Source organism: Scyliorhinus canicula, chromosome 17, assembly GCF_902713615.1.
Source record: "Scyliorhinus canicula chromosome 17, sScyCan1.1, whole genome shotgun sequence".
Classification (NCBI taxonomy): Eukaryota; Metazoa; Chordata; class Chondrichthyes; order Carcharhiniformes; family Scyliorhinidae; genus Scyliorhinus; species Scyliorhinus canicula.
The window spans coordinates 50,017,303-50,037,561 of NC_052162.1; the positions used below are offsets into that span (position 1 = coordinate 50,017,303).

General features: G+C 42.8%; 1 protein-coding gene across 3 annotated transcripts in view; it reads right to left on the reverse strand.

The window, feature by feature from the left end:
• Nucleotides 1-3,590: 3,590 nt before the first annotated feature.
• gcna (germ cell nuclear acidic peptidase) overlaps nucleotides 3,591-20,259 on the reverse strand; it is a 79,308-nt gene continuing 62,639 nt past the window's right edge. For all 3 annotated transcript variants that reach the window (XM_038774144.1, XM_038774142.1, XM_038774143.1), the window contains exons 10-13: nucleotides 16,637-16,772; nucleotides 16,412-16,550; nucleotides 13,879-14,083; nucleotides 3,591-5,763 (exon numbers count right to left, since the gene is read on the reverse strand). In XM_038774144.1, the coding sequence (XP_038630072.1) occupies nucleotides 5,523-5,763; nucleotides 13,879-14,083; nucleotides 16,412-16,550; nucleotides 16,637-16,772 (721 nt within the window). In that variant the 3' untranslated portion in view covers nucleotides 3,591-5,522. The remainder of the gene's footprint in view (nucleotides 5,764-13,878; nucleotides 14,084-16,411; nucleotides 16,551-16,636; nucleotides 16,773-20,259) is intronic.

The following is a 20,259-nucleotide window of genomic DNA, read 5'->3' on the forward strand; positions in this document are numbered from 1 at the left end:
TTTCAAAGAGTACATAAATTTGGTTTGAAACGGAATAGAACTAAATGTAGTTTTAGTATTTCGACTCTGAAGTTTTTTGGAGACCCAGAGCGAACTATCTTGAGAAGAGAGGAAACTTCTGTGGTTCCAGAATACTTTTCAATGATGCCTATGAAGAATGAGTCTTCCAAAGAATAAGCATCTCAATCGTTGGAAAAATTATCTTTTTGGAAAAATTACCTTCTTCCTTTGTATCAAAACATGGTGTGCGACCTGACGACAAGACTGCTGTCAAACAAAAAAAAAAGGAAAGTCCCAGAGTATGAAAACACCTTTTTAAGATTTTTAGGTGTTGTGAATTTTCTAAGAAAGTTCATTCCTAACCTCTCGTCCAGAACTACTGCTCTCAGAAATCTCATCAAGAAGTCTACCACGTTTGATTGGACTGACAATTATCAAAATGGCTCGATTTAAAGTATCAACTAACAACTGTACCTCTTCTTTTGCCCTTTGACCCAGACAGAATAACGAAAATCTCGACTGATGCAAGTCAGAGCGGAATAGGAGCAGTTTTATTACAGAAAGACGACAATTCTTGGTTAACAGTTGCCTATGCTTCCAGACGCCGACTGAACAACTGTATGCACAAATAGAGAAGGAATGCTTGGGTTTACGGACAGGTGTTTCAAAGTTTCATTTGAATGTTTATTGTCCCACGTTTACAGTTGAAACTGACCACAGACCACTTGTCCATATCATACAAAAGGATCCAAATGATATGACACCAAGATTACATAGCTTCTTAGATACAACTTCAGACTCATATATACTCCAGGCAAGGACTTGATAATTACTGAAGCTTTATCGCGTTCAATTAATTCAGAAGAACCTCATGAATTTATACAGCACGTAGACCCCGTAGAGGGTCAAGTGCAGCTTCGAGCAGAAACATTTCCTGCTTCAGATGTGAAACTGAACCTCACATGAAGAAACCATGAAGGATTCAATGCTTCAGCGTCATAAATCATCTATTTTCTATGTAATTGATGATCATCTAAACAATGGTTGGCCAAAAGGACATTGTTCAATATACAAGCAGAATTAACAGTTCTGGATGGATTGTTACTTTGACTTGATAGGATAGCAATACCTTCGTCTCTTCTTAACCAGATACATGAAGGTCACCTTCGCATTGAAAAGTGCAAGAGAAGAGCAAGACAAGCTGTATATTGGCCAGGTATCAATCAAGACATCACTGACATGATACTTGAATGCAAAACATGTCAAAATTTCAAACTGCACAAGGCAAAGAAAAACTTCAACAGCATGCATTGGAGACATCTCCATGGTCGAAAGTATAGAATTATATAGAATTTACAGTGCAGAAGGAAGCCATTCGGCCCATTGAGTCTGCACCGGCTCCCGGAAAGAGCACCCTACCCAAGGTTAACACCTCCAACCTATCCCCATAACCCAGCAACCTCACCCACACTAAGGGCAATTTTGGACACTAAGGGCAATTTATCATGGCCAATCCACCTAACCTGCACATCTTTGGACTGTGGGAGGAAACCGGAGCACCCGGAGGAAACCCACGCACACACGGGGAGGATGTGCAGACTCCACAGAGACAGTGACCCAAGCCGGAATCGAACCTGGGACCCTGGAGCTGTGAAGCGATTGTACTATACACAATGCTACTGTGCTGCCCAATAGGAATTGATTTGGTTCATTGCAATGGTTACGATTATGTGTTAATCATAAGACTACTTTTCGAATTATCCGGAAGTCATCAAGTTGTCAGATCTCGCATCCATATCGGTTATAAAAGTGACAAATGAAATGTTTGCCAGAAACGGTATTCCAAACACTGTCATGTCTGACAACGGGCCGTGCTTTGAGTCATGAATGGGCAGAATTCTCCCAAGAATGCAATTTCGCTCATATCACTTGAAGTCTGCACTACCCTCGTAAAGTTGAGAAAGGAGTTCATATCATGAAATAACTTCTTTACAAAGCTTTTGATTCTCATGCAGACATGAATCTTGCGATACTCAACTATATAGCAACTTCACTTCCACGGGTTTATCACCAGCACAATTGTTGATGAACAGGGAGTTAAGGACTACTTTACCATCCATTACACTACCTGACCCAGATTATCTAGCCATAATAAAAAAGATACAACATCAACGAGATAAACGACTGTATTATGATCAACATGCAAATACACTGGTGACAGTCAGGATCAAAATACCTGATGGAGGTTGGTCTGCCCCTGCAAAAATTATTCGATAAGCAGCACCATGCTCCTATGTCATTCAAACAGCTGAAGGATCAATTGTTCGACGTAATCGACGAGCACCTTTGAAACTCAAACAGCACAATAACAAATTTCCAGATCTAAAAATCTACAACTGGCCACACAATAAATTCCAAATTTCACCATATAAAATAAACACATGATGTGGAGATGCCGGCGTTGGACTGGGGTGAGCACAGTAAGAAGTCTTACAACAGCAGGTTAAAGTCCAACAGGTTTGTTTCAGACACAAGCTTTTGGAGCGCACCTGAGGAAGGAGCTGCGCTCCGAAAGCTCGTGTTTGAAACAAACCTGTTGGACTTTAACCTGTTGTAAAACTTCTTAAAATAAACACAAGTAATACAGGTTTCGCATGATCTATTTTCAGCGATACGATAACATCTTCCAAAGTTCATGAAGATTCACAGGGGACAGTAAAAACTTGATTCTCCTCTTCATGGTTTAAGAAGGTCAACAGGAAAAGAAGGAAGCCAGACAGACTCGATTTGTGATTCGTACCTGTTGAATGTTCTCGTCATTGATTTTTCACTCCGTCAAAGTCATATACATACCATGTATTGTACTAATATTACACATTTTTTCCTTTGTAAATAGAAAAGAAATGTTAAAACGGAGTGTGTAATGATATGTCAGGTTAGTGAAAGGTTAATTATTAATCTCTCTGTAATTCAAACACTAGAAGGCACCACCACTTCTCTGTATATAAATCAGGCCTCAGGAATTGCTGGGTAGTTAGTGAAGGAGAAAGCATGAGAACAGCACTACGAGAAGATTAGATTAGACAAGAGTTAACACAGGTTCGATCATAGTATAATTAGTGACTATTTAGATTATTGATTACTGCTAGACAGATTCAATATTACTTTATTATTAACTATAGCTCAGTAGCATGTGCAAACTTCATTTCATCAATCGTTATACAGTAAATTAGTTTTGTTTCAATCTAATGATTGGTGGATTCTGTGTCATCAACACAACGGACTATTCAGGAAAAGACAAAACACACCATATTATCACCTCGGGTAATATAACATATATTTGCAGCCATAATTTCCCTATTGTCCACTCAAGTTATTTGCTCACTACCCCTCCACGAATTAAATAAAGCAACATTTTCTTTCATTATTGAATCAGAAAATCGAGGTAGCAGTCCTGGAACTTGTTTGAATGCAAGTGTTATCCTCCTATCAGACCCCACCATGCATCCAGAAACCTTGCATCCATTCTTGCAGAAATAACTTGCTTTGTAGGCATTTTTTTTTTGCAGAAATAACTTGCTTTGTAGGCATTTTTTTTCTATGACAAAAACTTTATTTGAATAAATGCTAATAAAGGAGCATTCTTAAACTTCATTTGATACAACTGGTCACACAATGAATTCCAAATTTCACCATATAAAATAAATACAATACAGGTTTCACATGATCTATAGGGCAAAATTGAAAAGCAATATTTGAATCACAAACTTAACCCATTCAAGAGCAGATTCTGTGTTTAATAGGCCCAAAGTCAAATGGGTGAATTCTTACCTTTCAATGAACTTATGGTATATACAAGCATCACTCTGTAATTTACTTAATTTGAGATTTGTCTTTTTGCTAGATGTTATTATGGCGAGTCAATATTTATCAATTTTCTCAAGCAAATTGTGACCGCATGCCAAATGAAGAAATACACGACCACTTTCTGCAACATTACTTAAACAATCGCAGTCTCAAGTACTGCCGTCACATCTTCTTCATTTTAGGTGCAACATTGCTTTGAGAAAGTCAGTAATTTTGTAAACAATGTTTTTTGACAGACAGTCTTACATCAGTGGAAAGACCATATCACCTATAGGTCATCATTACAATGTTAAATGTTTCCATGAATCTGTACAACTGGCATTTGCGTCCCTTCGAACATCAGAGCTCAACATCCAGGAGGCTGCCATCTCCACACCAACACTTGAAGCTGGCTATGGGATGCAGTAATATGAAGAATAAATTACAAAAGTCCTTTCCAGAAAATACTATCATAAATAGTGTGATGCATTACTCCAGTAGAGTGGTATTTAACCCATAGCCAACACCTGCCATTTCACAATCAAAATCAGACGAAAAAATTGCCAACTTGGACCTGAATAATACAAGCCAATTTAAAAGAGAATTATGCACAAAGTGATAACTGAGTTTGTCTACTCGAGACTGCACTTCGACACATTTTACCGTTTGAAGTGTTTGGAGATGTTGAAGAAATACCAGAAGGGACTATAGTTATTTCATATTATGTAATTCATTATATTTTAACATCATCCTGAAGCGGTCTGACCAGGGAAAAATCTGCTGCTAACAATAACTAAACTTGCCATAATTAATGGAAAAATATTAATTTTACTCTTCATTACTATCGTCTTATCACAAGAAAGAAATTATATGCAAGGTACAAGACCCTTTAAAGCATTTATCAAACTTCATTTCAGCTTCTTTGAACATTTTCATTGAAAGGTGGACAAAATCAGTTATAGGAAATATGTGCTTGCTGGCATTAAATATTCCCAGACAAAGTACAGCAGATTGCTACAGGGTAAAGCTCCACTTACAATGATGAAAGAATGTGGCAAAACATTAATTTTAGAACAATGCAACAGCAAGATGTCCACAGAATCCAACTTACAGTCTCTTCCAGGTACCAACTTAGGTTTTGTGGACTGAAGCAGCTGTAACTCAGTTGAAGTGACCCACGTTAATTCCAGGTGGGACTCTTACTGCTGCAGGATTTTCCTTGCTTCTCAGCTAAAACAACATTTATACTGAGAAACAGGCAAAGAGAACCCTCATTCACAGCTTTATCAAATATTCACATAGTAACACCTTCAGTATAGATTTTATTGCATTGTGTTCTTTATTATAGATCAGAAACAAAATGTTCAAGATAAATTTTTTAAAAATTATATTTAAAAATACATTTCTAGAACTTGGTCAAGGAGAACGCTATCTGTTGATTTGAAAATAGATTGTGAAAGATGGAATTTTAAATACTTACTATATCTAATTGGAACAATTTCCCCAATACAAATCTTGAATTTTAGCAAAAAGACTTTCTCCCTTCCAACAGGAAAACAATCTAGCACAAAATCTGCTAGACACTCAGTATTATTCATCATTGCTTACTAAACAATAGAATATAGTGGTCTCCTCAGATCTCAAACAGAAGGTAGACTGCAAGAAAGGTTTAGAAATCAGATGTGTGTCATTTTTGCAAAATCTGCACTTAGTTTCCGCATAACCTCAGCATGTTGAAGTCCCTTATGCTCCTTCTTGGTTGAACCATAGTTCTCCTTCACAAATTTAGCAAATGGTGCTAGATCCTTTTTTGCAGGAGTGCCATCTTTTAGCATGCTCGTCAAGAGAACCAGAGGGCCTGAGCATAGAGCACAGACAAAACGCTGTGTGTCCAGTGATTTGGAATGTCGACCAATCCTGCAGAGAAAGTTTAAATATGGAGAGCTCTACAGAATACAAGTAAACATTTTCAATAGCAGCTAATCTATTAGACAGAAACAATGCAAAGCAGCCTTCAATGAGATTTTCACTTTCACATTAACTATGAGATTTCTTATTGCTTTTTAGGAGGTTGAAGATAAAGGATAATATAATGCATAATCATATAGATTGATAACTTATTCACAGACAATTTTAATTTATTTCGTTCCAAGGAGGACTTTTTGTCTGAACACCTTATTGGATATTCATAGGATTATCCACTTTTCAGCCAGTTTATAGGTCAGGAGGTTGCCAAGACAACAATGTTGACATATTTATATAGTGAAAGGAGTATTTGGGGCCTTGAATGATGAAGAGGGAAGGAGGTAAAAGGGGCAGGTGCATCTTGCCCAACGCCCTCTCAGCATTCCGGCTGAGCACATTGCATGCAGCACCTGGGGCTCGACAGAGTTTGGCAAATTTAGATTGTGAAGTTTCTCCTCCATTTAAATTCCTTTCATAAAATATCCTATATGTTTTGCCTCAAGACAAACACCCCCCTTCTCCTTCCACATCAGGCCATCTATCTTTCGTTCTTAAAGCTACTTTTTGTTGCAATCTCTTTCAGCATTAACACATTCTCCATCCCTTCAGCTCTGACGAAGAATCAAAGGGTTTGACACATTAAATCTGCTTTCATTCCTGATAGATGCTAAAAGACTTGCTGAGTTTTATCAGCTTCCTCTGTTCTTGTTTCTGATTCAAGCATCCGCAGTATTTTGCTTATTTTACAAAGTTATCAGGTCAGATGAAGTGATAGATGAACAGGACTTTGTGTGTTAAGACTCGGGCAGAGTTTTGGATGTCCTCAAGTTTACAAAGGGTAGAATGTGAGAGACAGGCCAGAATGTAGAGGAATAGTTGAGTTTGAAGATACCGGAGACACAAATGAGGGTTTCAGTAACAGTTGAGCTGAGACAGGGCAAAGTTAAGAGGGTGAAAAAAATGCAGTCTTCGTAATGAAACGAACATGACATCAGAAGCTAATCTCAGGATCGACTATGACATCAAGGTTGCAAATATAATGTCTTACTGCTATTCCTCAGGAGAGGGATGGAGTCAGTAGCTAGGACAGAATTTGGAGCAGGGACTGAAAACAAAGGCATCAGTTCTCCCAATATTTCATAGTACAGAATATTCAAAGTTTAAAAATGCATTAGACATACAAATAGAAAAGATAAAATAGTAAGTTTTCTTTATATGGTTGGGATATCTTTCTGAACTGCAATTTACTCCAATCAGTAACAAATAAGGGTAATGCTATATATCTAGGGGTTTGATAGATTAGGTAGGCAAATGAATGCAGAACAATGAATCCATATAAGGAGAATAAGCAAATTGAAACAGTTAACAGTAGTAAACTAAAGACTTCAATACAGGGGAAGGATCTGGTTGTATTTTTGAACTATTTTCTACAAAGGCAGCAAACAAGATTTTATTATGGATAGTGCTGGCGGGAGTGTGCATAAATCTCAGGAATAATGTGCATGGCGCAAGGGTTTAGTTTTGGAAAGTTTAGTTGCCGGCTTCTCTACTTGTTCTGAGAAATAAGCATCCTAGCAAAGTAGCAACTAAGGAAACTGGAATAATCAGGAAAAAAATGGTTTAGGAAGTTTGTGAACTTGTATTTCTTTTTAAATATTGTATGCACAAAAATCAGTGTTGGGACCACTCGCTACTGTACACAACTTGTATTAATGATTTAGACTTTGGATCAATTTCTAAATTTGTAGCTGACACCAGACTCGAGGGCAAAGTCAATACAGAGGGGAATGTAACAAATTACAGGAGGATATCAATAAACTTTCAGAATTGGCAATTAATAGGCGAAAAGTTCAGCACAGATAGATGCAAGAGTACATTTTAGTAGAAAGAAAAATCATTTGTCACTTGGTGGTGCAAAGCTAGGTGCGGTCGAGGAAAAAAAGGGATCAAAATACATATAAACCAATCAAAAAACATTGGCAAGCTGAAAGGAGCATAAACTTTAGTATGGAGCTGTTGGGCGAAATGACCTGTTTCTGTACCATACATCCTTTATAATCATATGTAAGTATTTACAAAGTTAAAACCCAAGATAATGGTGTATTGTTTAGGAGGCCGAGTCATAATCTCAGATCAGACAGTTTGTCACTATCGAGATGTGAAAAATATATATTAATCAGCTGGACTATTTTATAAAATCATTGTGTGTGAATTTTCAAAATGGACAATGACAGCTAACATGTCTCCAGCTGGTCACCTGATGTCTTGTAGCAGTTTCAAAGTAACAATGGCCACGGGGATGGTGAAGTTGTTTGAGCTAACTCCGGACAAAGAAAAACCTTCACAGGTTTTAATCCCCCAAAATGGTCATAAAGGTCAAAGCATCAGCAGTACTAACACCACGGTTTCAACAAAATGCTTCAGTTAGTTAACCCGACACCAGTGCCTCCAAAAAAAATCAAAGGAATCCCAAATCCGATAGTCATCCTGTGTCCAACTGAGGTGGTGTGCCACAAGACCTCCCCCAAGCTGCACTCTGATATCATCTGATGAAACAGAGTTCGAACAGTACTGTATGACCTCCAACATGAGCAAAGCTCCAGGCAACATCTTATGCTGACTACCATCAAGCCAGTGACAGCAGAAAGAACTCTGACACTTCAACAAACCTGCCAACTGCTGGAAGCTTGGAACTCTTGCCAAAAACTACCAATCTAAAGCTAACCTCCCCTCGGAAGCAGCATTCCAGTTGACGTCAGATTCTGGACTCTTGACACATGTAAAATCTATGCTTATATTTTATTGTAGTTGTGCCCTGAACCCTCTCCCTTATCCTCCAGATGGGTGGGCTGTAGGAGAATGAGATGGTGTGTCTAAAACATACAAAGATAAACCAACTCTTTTATTTTCATTTTTTTTAAAAAAATAAACAATTTTAATTAGGTATTTTTCAGCATTGTAAACAGTAGAATTACAGAACGAGAAAACAAAAGGGCTGTACAGTAAACAAAGTACATAGTACAATTGCCATAGCCCGCCCCACCCAGACGACCTTAAATTGAATCAGGCCAAGCCTGGCACATGTTGCAGTCCCATTAACCCTGCTCAGCGCGTCCGCCCACAGGCTTTCCTCAATCTCCCCTCCCAACTCCTCCTCCCATTTATGCCTCAGCTTCTCGGTCTGCGTCTCCTTCGCACCATGAGCTCCTTGTAAATATCCGAGACACTTCCCTCCCCCACCCATCCTCTAGACACTACCCAATCTTGGATCCCCCCTTCGGGCAAGAGTGGAAAAGATGGCATCTGCCTGCGCAAAAAGTCCCACACCTAAATATACCGGAAATAATTCCCCCTCGTCAACCCTACCTTGGCCTCCAGCGCCCTCAAGCTAGGGCAGCACCCTTCCAAAAATAAATCTCCCATCCGCTCAATCCCCGCCCTCTGCCATACCCGGAACCCCCCCCCATCCAACCTCCCCGGGGGCAAACCGATGGTTGTCACATGTCGGGGGCCAGACCAATGCTCCCACGTGCCTCCGCCACTGTCCCCAGATCCGAAGGGCCACCACCACTACAGGACTGGTGGAGAAGTGCGCCGTCGGGAACATCAGAGGCGCCGTCCCCAACGCCCCCAGACTGGTGCCCCGACATGAGGCTGCCAAGTCGACCCCCCCACCACCCACTTCCTTATCATGGCTATGTTAGCCGCTCAATAACAGATGCTGAAATTCGGCATCTTGTCCCGTTTTAAAATCAAGGAGATGGTAGCCTGCGACATCGTCTGGGCCAGCACCCCTCGGTCCCTTGCCTCATTAAAAACATTGACCAGCAGCGGCCCCAATATCCCGGGGAACATTTTATAAAATTCTACCGGGTGCCCATCCGGCCCCGGGGCTTTATCTGACTGCATGGCCGTTAATCCCTCTGATGTACCTTCAATTCACAATGAGGCAGAGAGAGCGAGTGAAAAGTAGGCTTTATTAGTCATGAATTTGCCTAGCCAGAGTCAGAAGTACAGATGAATGTCGCCCACAGGCGACCAGCCTATATATGGCCCGGGTGAGGGCGGAGCCAGAGGCGGAGCCATACCAGGGTTACAGTACAGTAACTGGAAGTAGTTCATATCACCACTTCCAGGTCATAGGTTACAGGATCATGCATGAATATGGTGAATACATTCACCACACCCTCAAATATCTCCTCAGCTCCGATTGGGGCACCCAGCCCTTCTACTAGCTCCCTACCCACTTTTGGGAACGTCAGGCCGTCTAAGAAGCATCTCATCCCCTCCGGCCCCACGGGGGGCTCCGAGCTAGAGTCTGCTATAAAAGTCCTTGAAAGCCCTGTTCACACCCGCCGCATCCCCTACCAAGTTACCGCCTCCACCCACCACTTTACCTATTGCCCTAGCCGCCTCCCTCTTTTTGAGCTACTGAGCCAGCATCCTGCTGGCTTTCTCCCCATGTTCATATACCGCACCCCTTGCCTTTCTGAGCTACTCCACTGCCTTACTCGTGGACACCACCCCAAACTGCGCCTGCAGCCTCCTCTGTTCCCTCAAGAGCTCCGCACTCGGGACCCCGCATACCTCCTGTCAATCTGCAGGATCTCCGCTAACGGTCGGTCCATTTCTGCCCTGTCTGTCTTGTCACTGTGAGCCCGGATTGAAATCAGCTCCCCTCTCACCACTGCCTTGAGCGCCTCCCACACCACCGCTGCCGAGACTTCCCCCATATCGTTGACCTGCAGGTAGTTTTGTATACTCTTCCTGACCCTCTCGCACACCACTTCGTCCGCCAGCAGTCCCACATCCAGCCTCCACTGCAGGCGCTGGAAGCTCTCTTCACTCACCTGTAGCTCGACCCAATGCAGGGCATGATCGGAAATGGTAATTGCCAAATACCGTGCGTCCACTACCCGTCAGTAGATCTCTACTCAGTTAATAAAAAAAAAAACAACGATCCGGGAGTAGACCGTATGGACGTGCGAGAAAAAGAACTCCTTCCCTGTCGGCCTTACAGACCTCCACGAGTCGACACCCCCCCCCTCCCCCCCGCCCCCATCTGCTCCCTCAGCTCTCTTCCCATTGCTGACACTCTGCCCCTATTTGAGCACGACCAGTCCAGGCCTGGACCAACAACCGTATTGAAGTCCCCTCCCATAACCAGCTTGGGTATCTTTCCCAGCACCCTCCTTATGAAATCCGCATCATCCCAGCTTGGCACATATATGTTGACCAGGACCACCTTCCTCCCTTCCAGCTTACCGCTAACCATAACGTAGCGACCTCCCCCGTCAGAAACAATACTCCCCATCTCAAACGGCACCCACAGAATCACGACCCCCCTGGTCTTAGTATCTAGCCCTGAGTGGAATACCTGACTAACCCAGCTCTTCCTCAACCCAATCTGGTCCGCTACCTTCAGGTGCGTCTCCTGAAACATTATCATCACGTCTTCCTTTAGAGCCCCAAGATGCGCGAACACCTTTGCCTCTTCACCGGCCCATTTAGCCCTCTAACGTTCCACGTGACCAGCCTAGTTGGGGGGCACTGCACCACCCCCCCCCCCCCCCCCTTTGCCGGTCAGCCAGCCCCTGCCCCGCGCCTCTGTGGCCCACCTCCTGACAGCACCCATCCCCGACCTCTTCTCTGCTTCCAAAATCAAATCCCTCCCTCGTCAGCCTAATAAACCCCCCCCCCCAGGAACAACACACTGTAACCTAACCCCATCCCTAATCTGATTGTATACACACCCCCCCACTGTGCTCCCAGCTAGCCTGGTGGCCCACAGCTCCGGCGCCAGCATGTCTCCTACCTGCGCCCCCCCGCCCGTCTCCTACCTGCGCCCCCCCGCCCATCGAAACCATCGCCCTCATCAACCCAGCCCCAACAACCACCCACTTTAAGAAACAGACGCCAAGCAAAGTCAGTGTAAAAGAAAAACAAAGCCAAACTCTCGCCATAATACAGATCAAAGTAATACTACTCAAAATAATACAAAGTCAAAAATCCCCACCACCATCCCCCCTCAACACAGAACACCCACCGAAATAGAGTAATTAAAAAAACCCTACTTTCCCCTTCTTAAACAGAGCACAGTTATCGAAGAGAAAAAGTCAAGAATGAAAACGAACAAACAAATAAATCAGTGCAAACAACATTTAAAACAAACAGGAAAAACAGTTTCTCAAACTTAGAGCAGAATGCTCTCAAGTTGGCACCAGTCCTTTCCTCCTGTTTAAATCCATAGCGTCCTTGGGCGACTCAAAGTAATGATGTTGGTCGTCATGCATAACCCAAAGTTGCTCCGTATACAACAGTCCGAACTTAACCTGCTTCTTGAACACGATCGACTTGACTTGATTAAAGCCTGCCCTCCTCTTGGCCACCTCCACGCTTAAATCTTGGTACACCCGCAAAATGCTGTTGTCCCACTTACAGCTCCACGTGCGCTTGGCCCACAGGAGAATACGCTCCTTATCCAGGTACCTGTGGAACCTGACCACCATCGCCGGCAGGGGGTCTCCCTGCCGCGGCTTCCTCGCCAGCGCTCTGTATGCCCGATCCACTTCCAACGGTCGGGGGAAAGCCCCATCTCCCAGCAGCTTCTGGAACATGTTCGCCACAAGCTCCCCGGCATCAGCCCCCTTCGGGAGGCCAACAATCCTTCGGTTCTGCCTATGGGACCTAGTCTCCAAATCCTCTACCTGTTCCAGCAGCCTTTTTTGACAGTCCTTCAGCATCCCCATCTCCATTTCCACAGTCGTCTGGTGTTCCTCCTGTTCAGCTAGCGCCTTCTCCAGTTTCTGGATCATCCGGTCCTGGGCATCTAGCCTTCGCTCCATCCTCTCCACCGTTTCCTTAATCAGATCCAGACATTCCCGTTTCTGTCTGGCGAAGCCTTCCCGGATGACCTGCATCAGCTCCTCCGTTGATGGTTGGACCAAAGCCCCAGGTGTCTGGACACCGGCCATCTTGTCCGCTGCTGCAGCCAACAACCAGCTCGAGCCTGTCTTTTTGTTTCTTGCCTTCCGATCCCTTCGGGCTCTCTCTTCCATAAACCAATATATACCACAGACACTTGTTCACTGCTTCTTCTAGTCCAGCGCTTAACAGCGCAAAAAAAAGTCGGGAGAAAGGTCCGAATGTCTAGACAGAGCGGGAGCCACCAAATGTGCAACCTACTCCCTCATAGTCGCCACCGGAAGTCTTTTAATTTCATTTTACCACAAGTTAGCTCTGTAAACTTAGCAGAGGATTGGAACATTTCTACATTTAAAGGTTGGGGAAATACATTTATAAAGGGGAAATCAGAAATAAAAAACACCTGTTTATGGATGACGGGTCAGACAGGGCAGTTTAAATTGGCTCCCCCTCCTGACCGTGACAAGTTCCTAATCTGAAAGAGAGTTCCTTGGCTGCTTGAATCCCTCCAGTGCCTCAAACAGTTGACTATTCTTCCAATATGCAAGTAGATTGCCACAAGGCAACATGGAGGTGCAGCAAGAAAGGAAGTCAGCAAAATCCAATCCAGTTCACAGAGATAAACCCCAACTGTTTTTTCCTTCTTTTTAAGTCCGAGTGCTTAAAATAAATAGTACCGAGATCACGGTCCTCGACAAAACAGCTTGCATTTATGTACCACATTTAAATTAGTAAAATGCCCCAAGGCGCTTCACAGGAGAACAATCAAATGAAAATTCATAGTGATATTAGGGTAGATGGCCAGACCAAAAGGGTAATCTTAAAAAGAGGAAAACACACAAGAGGTTTAAGTGAGGCGGGGGGAGGTAAATATGCTGAACTTGGAGCCTTAATAATTGAAAACATCGTCGTCAGTTAAAACATGGCAAGTTGAAGATCTGAAAGAAATTAGAGATGGGAGTAGGGGTGGTTCAGGGAGAAATCTGAAAATGAAAGATCCACCACTGCAGCACAGAATAGGGCTATAGTTTTGAGACCGTCCTTCTAATCTCTCATTCAACATGGATGATGATTGAAAGACTGCACCTCATCTTATGTTGGAGAATATTAGTTTAAAACACTGCAAATTTCTCATGTACTCACGTGTTTTTGCACTTGCTGCACTTATATGTATACTTGTAATTTATTTCATACGTGTGACAGCGTGTAACCATTGGTAATTCAGGGTGGATCAAGATGGATCTTTGTGCATACAACTTCCAGAATGGTCCATGTCCATCGCGCACATTATTAATAAGCCAGGTAGCAGCATGGCATAATTCATGAATCAATGTATCACGTAGACGTTCTGCAAAGCAACGTCAAAATTAGTGTTTGAGGACAGGAAAAGCAGTCTTAACGTATGTTTTTGCTAATGCTCTTGGATTTAGCAGCTCTCCGTTAAATGTATTCAAAGAAGGAAAAAATACATCAATGCAACTTATTGTTCCCATATTGTGAGAAAGCAGAGTTAGTTCTAAATTATGTTTTTTTGTGCAAGAAAAGGTAAAACTAGTTAGATGCATGTTAAACGAAAGGTGTTTGCAGGTGACAGGGGCTTTTGGTTTCAGTTCAAACTGTCACTTTTGGGCTGAGAGTTTACTGAGTGAAAAGTAAAGACAAGCTGGGAGAAAGAGTGAGCTTAGCAACCTGGGGCCAGCTTTAGGGAAACGTCCTGGCTGCTTTTTGTTCAACTGTACCCAGGCAGAAGAGTGGGAGAGTGAACTGCTGTAATGCCCTGCTAGAAGTAGGAAAGCCATAGAATGGAGTAATGGGCAAGAACACAAGTCCCAGAAACTAGAGGACAGTTAGTTCTACGAACTGGAGAATGAAGACATTTTCAGGAAGATTGAAGTAAAAAAAGGAACAAAGAAACTGCAATTGGAACAGAGTAATTTTGTTCAAAGTTAAAGTCAGACCATGGAAGAGCTGAGCTGAGGAGGTTGGCAAGAGAGAAGCCACATATCTGAAGCAATCGCAAGGTTTGGTGTACTATTTCCATGCTTTGAAACCTGAGAGATTGTGTAAAAAGCTTGAATGAACATGGTGAATCAAGACCAAGAATACTGAAAGGAGTGTTAGAAACACTGAATCCTTGCTAAAGCAGCTGAGGAAAAGCATTGCTTGAAGGAAGATTTTAAAGCGTGACTTTTTGAGAGTGGTGTTTGGAAACACTTGTGCGATAATAATCTGGGGCTAATTTGAGGAGAAATCCACAAAAGATTGATTGGGTGGCAGATGCCACTTTATTTCTGAGTTGAGTGTTATCTGACCACAGTTAACCTGGCGGGTTACAGGGACACTGTATTTACTGAGAACATTATAGCGCAAGATATATTGAGTAACCTGTTTTATCCCTGAAATAGGTGTTTGTTTGTGAAGTTAAGTGAGTGAAGGAGCATGATATTATCAAACATGTCATTAATATATTTTTTGTTGTTGTTAAAAGCTAATAGGCAGTCTTGCGACTCTGTTCCAGATTACCTTAAAAAAAAACAAGTTCGATCTTTGGAGCCTGGGTTCCATTCTGGGATCTTCCTGTCCAGTAGTAATGTCAACTGGGATCCTAACAATATAATTTTTCTTTTTCCCCAGTCACTATATTTGAGTTAATGATCTGGAAAAGTGCTATGAAATAGGGTTCTTAAGTTAGAGAAACTAGAGGGGAAAATAGGGAACAATGGCTCAGAGACTGAACTTATCATCCTAATCGGGACTCCATCCATCATTGCTCCTTCTAATTGTGGTAAAATGGCTAACAGCCCGAATCTTAGGCCCGATACAAAATTGGACACTTTTAAATTAAAGCCACAATCAGAACCACAGACTGGCCTGATGGGAAGTCAAACAGCCAAACTCGAATACACTGGACACCGGACAGAGACAGACAAGTCTGGGCTTGTCCTGTGAACAGGACATCAGAAGATAAATTGGCCCCATTCAAGTGAATCGATTGTTGCGGATTGCCCAGATCAGTCAGATTTTCTGGCACCTAGATCACCTTGTATGAGATAAGGTTGTGCGCAGACAACGCAGCCGGGGATGGACTGCTGTGTGGGATGGGGGGGGGGGGGGGGGTTCTTGGTGTCCTTTAGAGTTGCAATTGATAACTCCATTGGGCGTTGCGACTGAAGTTCAGCAACCACAGTGGCTGAGGGCCAGAGAAACTTCTGGAAGGGAACGAAGAGGAGTATCAGAAAGAGGCATCTGGAGACCCCCACCAGTGAAGACCTGATGCAAAGGCATCAGAGAACACTCAACGCTGGACCAGAGGACAGAATGGAAGCAGTGTCACAGACGATGGCAACAACAGAGACTCACCTGTAGCTCGACCCAGTTCATCGACACGGGTAGTATTAAGAGTCTTGGGCTGATACTATTTGGGATAACTGTTTTATTGTGTTTGGGAATAAATTTGGGTTGAATTGTGAACTTGTCTGTCCTTTGATCATCTCGCAAATAAGGGCACCTCGCTAAAACATTTGAATAATAAACTAGTCAAGTGTCTGAAGTTTTACAGACAACACAATTTCTGGGTATTCTATGTCATATCAAAATAGGGAGACTAATGGCAACTTAAGCACTTTTGAAAATAAAATGTAATTGTGCCTTCAATTCACACTAGTTTTGTTCTCACCAGCTGAATCACAAACTTTCTCTGACAGTTCAATTCTGGCGTAGCGTTGAAGAGTACCATCCCGTTTCTGTCCAGTAACGCAATACCCAGCAGTTTTTCGCATTTTCTTATTCCATGTGATCGCCAACTTCTCTGGAAGCTGTAAATCATACAGAATGTCAATCACACCCAAACCTGCAGGATCTAATTGGTTGGCTATCCAATATTGGATCAATAATCTTTTACCTTCTGCTGAAAAACACTCTTATTGTATAAATTATAGAGTTCTTGAGTTAATTCCTCCCGATTCTGTTTGAAATTCTTTACATACTTTGACGAGCTGAGAGTCAGGTCCTGCAGGAAGCAGCCAGGCATTAGGCATCTAATAAGAGATAAAACAGAAATTAAGGAGTGGAAATTTGAGTGGAACAACCACTCAAAAAGGGAGTTCTTAAAAAAAATTAACACTTCCATACATCAGGAGTTCCTGAACTTATTTGAGGATATTTGCTCGATGTCAGTTGAGAGAGTAATCACCAATTACCTGCTACACTTCTTTCAGGAAAACCTTACAGGCAAGAAATAGGTATTGTAATAGTCTGCTTTGTTTGACATGGTCTTCACTGAGCTAGTACATGAATGGGTTTTAAAGGTTAATTTCTACCCGAAATCTATTTTTTACCTCTTTAATTTAGTAATTAACTTTCCTTTAACTTATGGAACAATTTGATGTGAAGTTTTATTCCAGCCTGAAAACAGAGTTAGACAAACTCTCCAAGTGTAGCTGCAGCTAATTAGATAGCTTGCTTTAACTGGTTTACGGAAGCTTGAATCTATTGCTTGAAGTATTCCAACAGGACATCCACAGTGCGGTTTCATCTGCACCAAGTGCTACTACAAGTTTGTGTAAAGTGGAAGTTGGTGAGCAAGGAAGTTCGGCAAGGGAGGGGCTCATTTACCTACCTTTTTTAAGCCTCCAGTGGCTAGTACTTAACGATACAGGGAAGTGGACTGGCAAGTCCGAATACACGAGGGCGATTGAGAACCGAGTGGAGTGGTGCAATGACAACAATCTGACCCTCAATGCCAGCAAAACTAAAGAGTTGATCATTGACTTCAGAAAGTAAAGTACTCCTGTCATCATCAGGCCAAGGTGGAGATGGTTAGCAGTTTAAAATTCCATGGGGTACACACCTCCAGAAATCTGACCTGGTCCACCCATGTCGACGCTACCACCAAGAAAGCACAACAGCGCCTATATTCCTCAGGAAACTAAGAAATCCGGCATGTCCACATTAACTCTTACCAACTCTGCACCATAGAAAGCATCCTATCTGGCTGCATCAGATTGGTATGGCAATTGCTCGGCCCAAGACCACAAGAAACTTCAGAGAGTCGTGAACACAAGTCCTTCACACAAACCTGCCTCCCATCCATTGACTCCATCTACACCTCCCGTTGCCTGGGTAAAGCAGGCAGCATAATCAAAGACCCCTCCCACCCGGCTTACTCACTCTTCAAACTTCTTCCATCGGGCAAAAGATACAAAAGTCTGAGAACACGCATGAGCAGACTAAAAACAACCCCGCTGTTAACAGACTCCTGAACGACCCTCTTATGGACTGACCTCATTAACACTACACCCCTGTATGCTTCACCCAATGCCGGTATTATGTAGTTACATTGTGTACCTTGTGTTGCCCTATTATGTATTTTCTTTTATTTCCTTTTCATGTACTTAATGATCTGTTGAGCTGCTCGCAGAAAAATACTTTTCACTGTATATTGGTACACGTGACAATAAACAAAATCCAAAGTAACTGGTAAGTTACGTGACTTGATCTAATTGTAATGAATAGTTTTTAAAGTTGCAGTATAGCAGGTCATCTCGGCCCCACAGAAAGTACATCCTGTGGTATGTATGAAGTCATAGATGCACCAGGTGTCCTCAAAGAACATAGGTCCAGGGTGCAGGAAGCGTCACTGGATGCAGAAACCTGACCTCCGGGTTTTGGAATTGTGCAGCGGCTGGAGTCATGTGTGCACCCAAGAGGCAGAGAACAAACTACATGGATAGCACGTTTAGGGAGGTGGTCACACTACATGTCAGGAGCCTGAAGGCAGTTGAAGAGAACCTAAGTTAGAAAGAGGGATGAGGTTCAGAAAGCAGATTTTAGTGAATTGGAACAAAAACAACAAGCAGGACCTCAAGTGCAGTAATCTTAGGATAATCTTGTTGGAAAAGAACCCGAGGGCTAAATGAACATAATATGATAGAAAATGATCAATCTGAATTGGATTTGATTTATTGTCACCGAGGTGCAGTGAAAAGTACTGTTCTGCGTACAGTCCAGACAGATCGTACCATACCTTAAAAAACATAGGACATACATAAATACAAAATGTATATAGGCACAGGCATTGGGTAAGCATACAGCGTGTAGTACTACTCTTTAGAGAACATGAGTGAAGAGATCAGTTCAGTCCATAAGAGGGTCATTCAGGAGTCTGGCAACAGCGGGAAAGAAGCTGTTTTTGAACCTGTTAGCACGTATTCTCAGACTTTTGTATCGTCTGCCCGATGGAAGAGAATAACCAGGGTGGGAGGGGTCTTTGATTATGCTACCTGCTTTCCCAAGGCAGCGGGAGGTCTAGACAGAGTCAATGGATGGGAGGCAGGTTCCGGATGGACTGGGCTGTGTTCATGACTTTGTAGTTTCTTTCTGTATAGGGCCAAGCAGTTGCCAAACCAGGCTGTGATGCAGCCATGTAGGCTGATTTCTACGGTGTATCTATAAAAATTGGTAAGAGTCAATATGGACATGCCGAATTTCCTTAATTTCCTGAGAAAGTATAGGCGCTATTGTGCTTACTTGGTAAAGCGTTGATATGGATGGACCAGGAGAGATAGTTGGTGATGTGCATACCTAGGATTTTGAAGCTGTCAACTATCTCCACCTTGACATGCACACTGGGTATGTACAATACTTTGCTTCCTGAAGTAAATGATCAGCTCTTTAGTTTTGCTAACGTTGAGGGAGAGATGCTGTTGTTACACCATGCCACTAGGTTCTCTATCTCATTCCTGTACTCTGACTCACTACGACAGTGTCATCAGCAAACTTGTAGATTAAATTGGTGCCAGATTTTGCCACAGTCGTGTGTGTATAGGAAGTATATTAGGGGGCTAATAATACAGCCTTGCAGGGCCCAGGTATTGACGACTATGGTGGAGGAGAGGTTGTTGTTGATCCTTACTGATTGTGGTCTGGGGGTGAGGAAGTCAAGGATCTAGTTGCAGAGGGAGGAGCCAAGTCCTAGCTTTTGGAGTTTTGAAATGAGCTTGGCTGTGATTATGGTGTTGAAGGCGAAGCTGTATTCAATGAATAGGAGTCCTTGTTGTCAAGATGCCCCAGGGATGTGTAGGGACAGGGAGATGGTGTCTGCTGTGGACCATTGTGACAGTATGCAAATTGCAGTGGATCAAGGCATTCTGGAAGTATGGAGTTCATGTGTCTCATGACCAACCCCTCGAAGCACTTCATAATGATAGATGTCAGGGCCACTGGACAGTAGTCGTTGAGGTATGTTGCCTGGTTCTTCTTCGGCACCGATATGATGGTGGTCTTCTTGAAGCAGGTAGGAACCTCAGAACAGAGTAGGGAGGGGTTGAAGATGTCCGCGAACACGCCCACCAGTTAGTCCGTGCAGGATTGGAGTGCACGACCAGGGACTCCATCAGGACCTATTGCTTTGAGGGTTCACTTTCAAGAAGCCCAATCTGACTTCAGAAATTGTGATGATGTATTCGGGTGTATTTGAGGTTGATGGGAAGTCAGTGTTAAATTTAAACAAAGGAAATTAAGGTA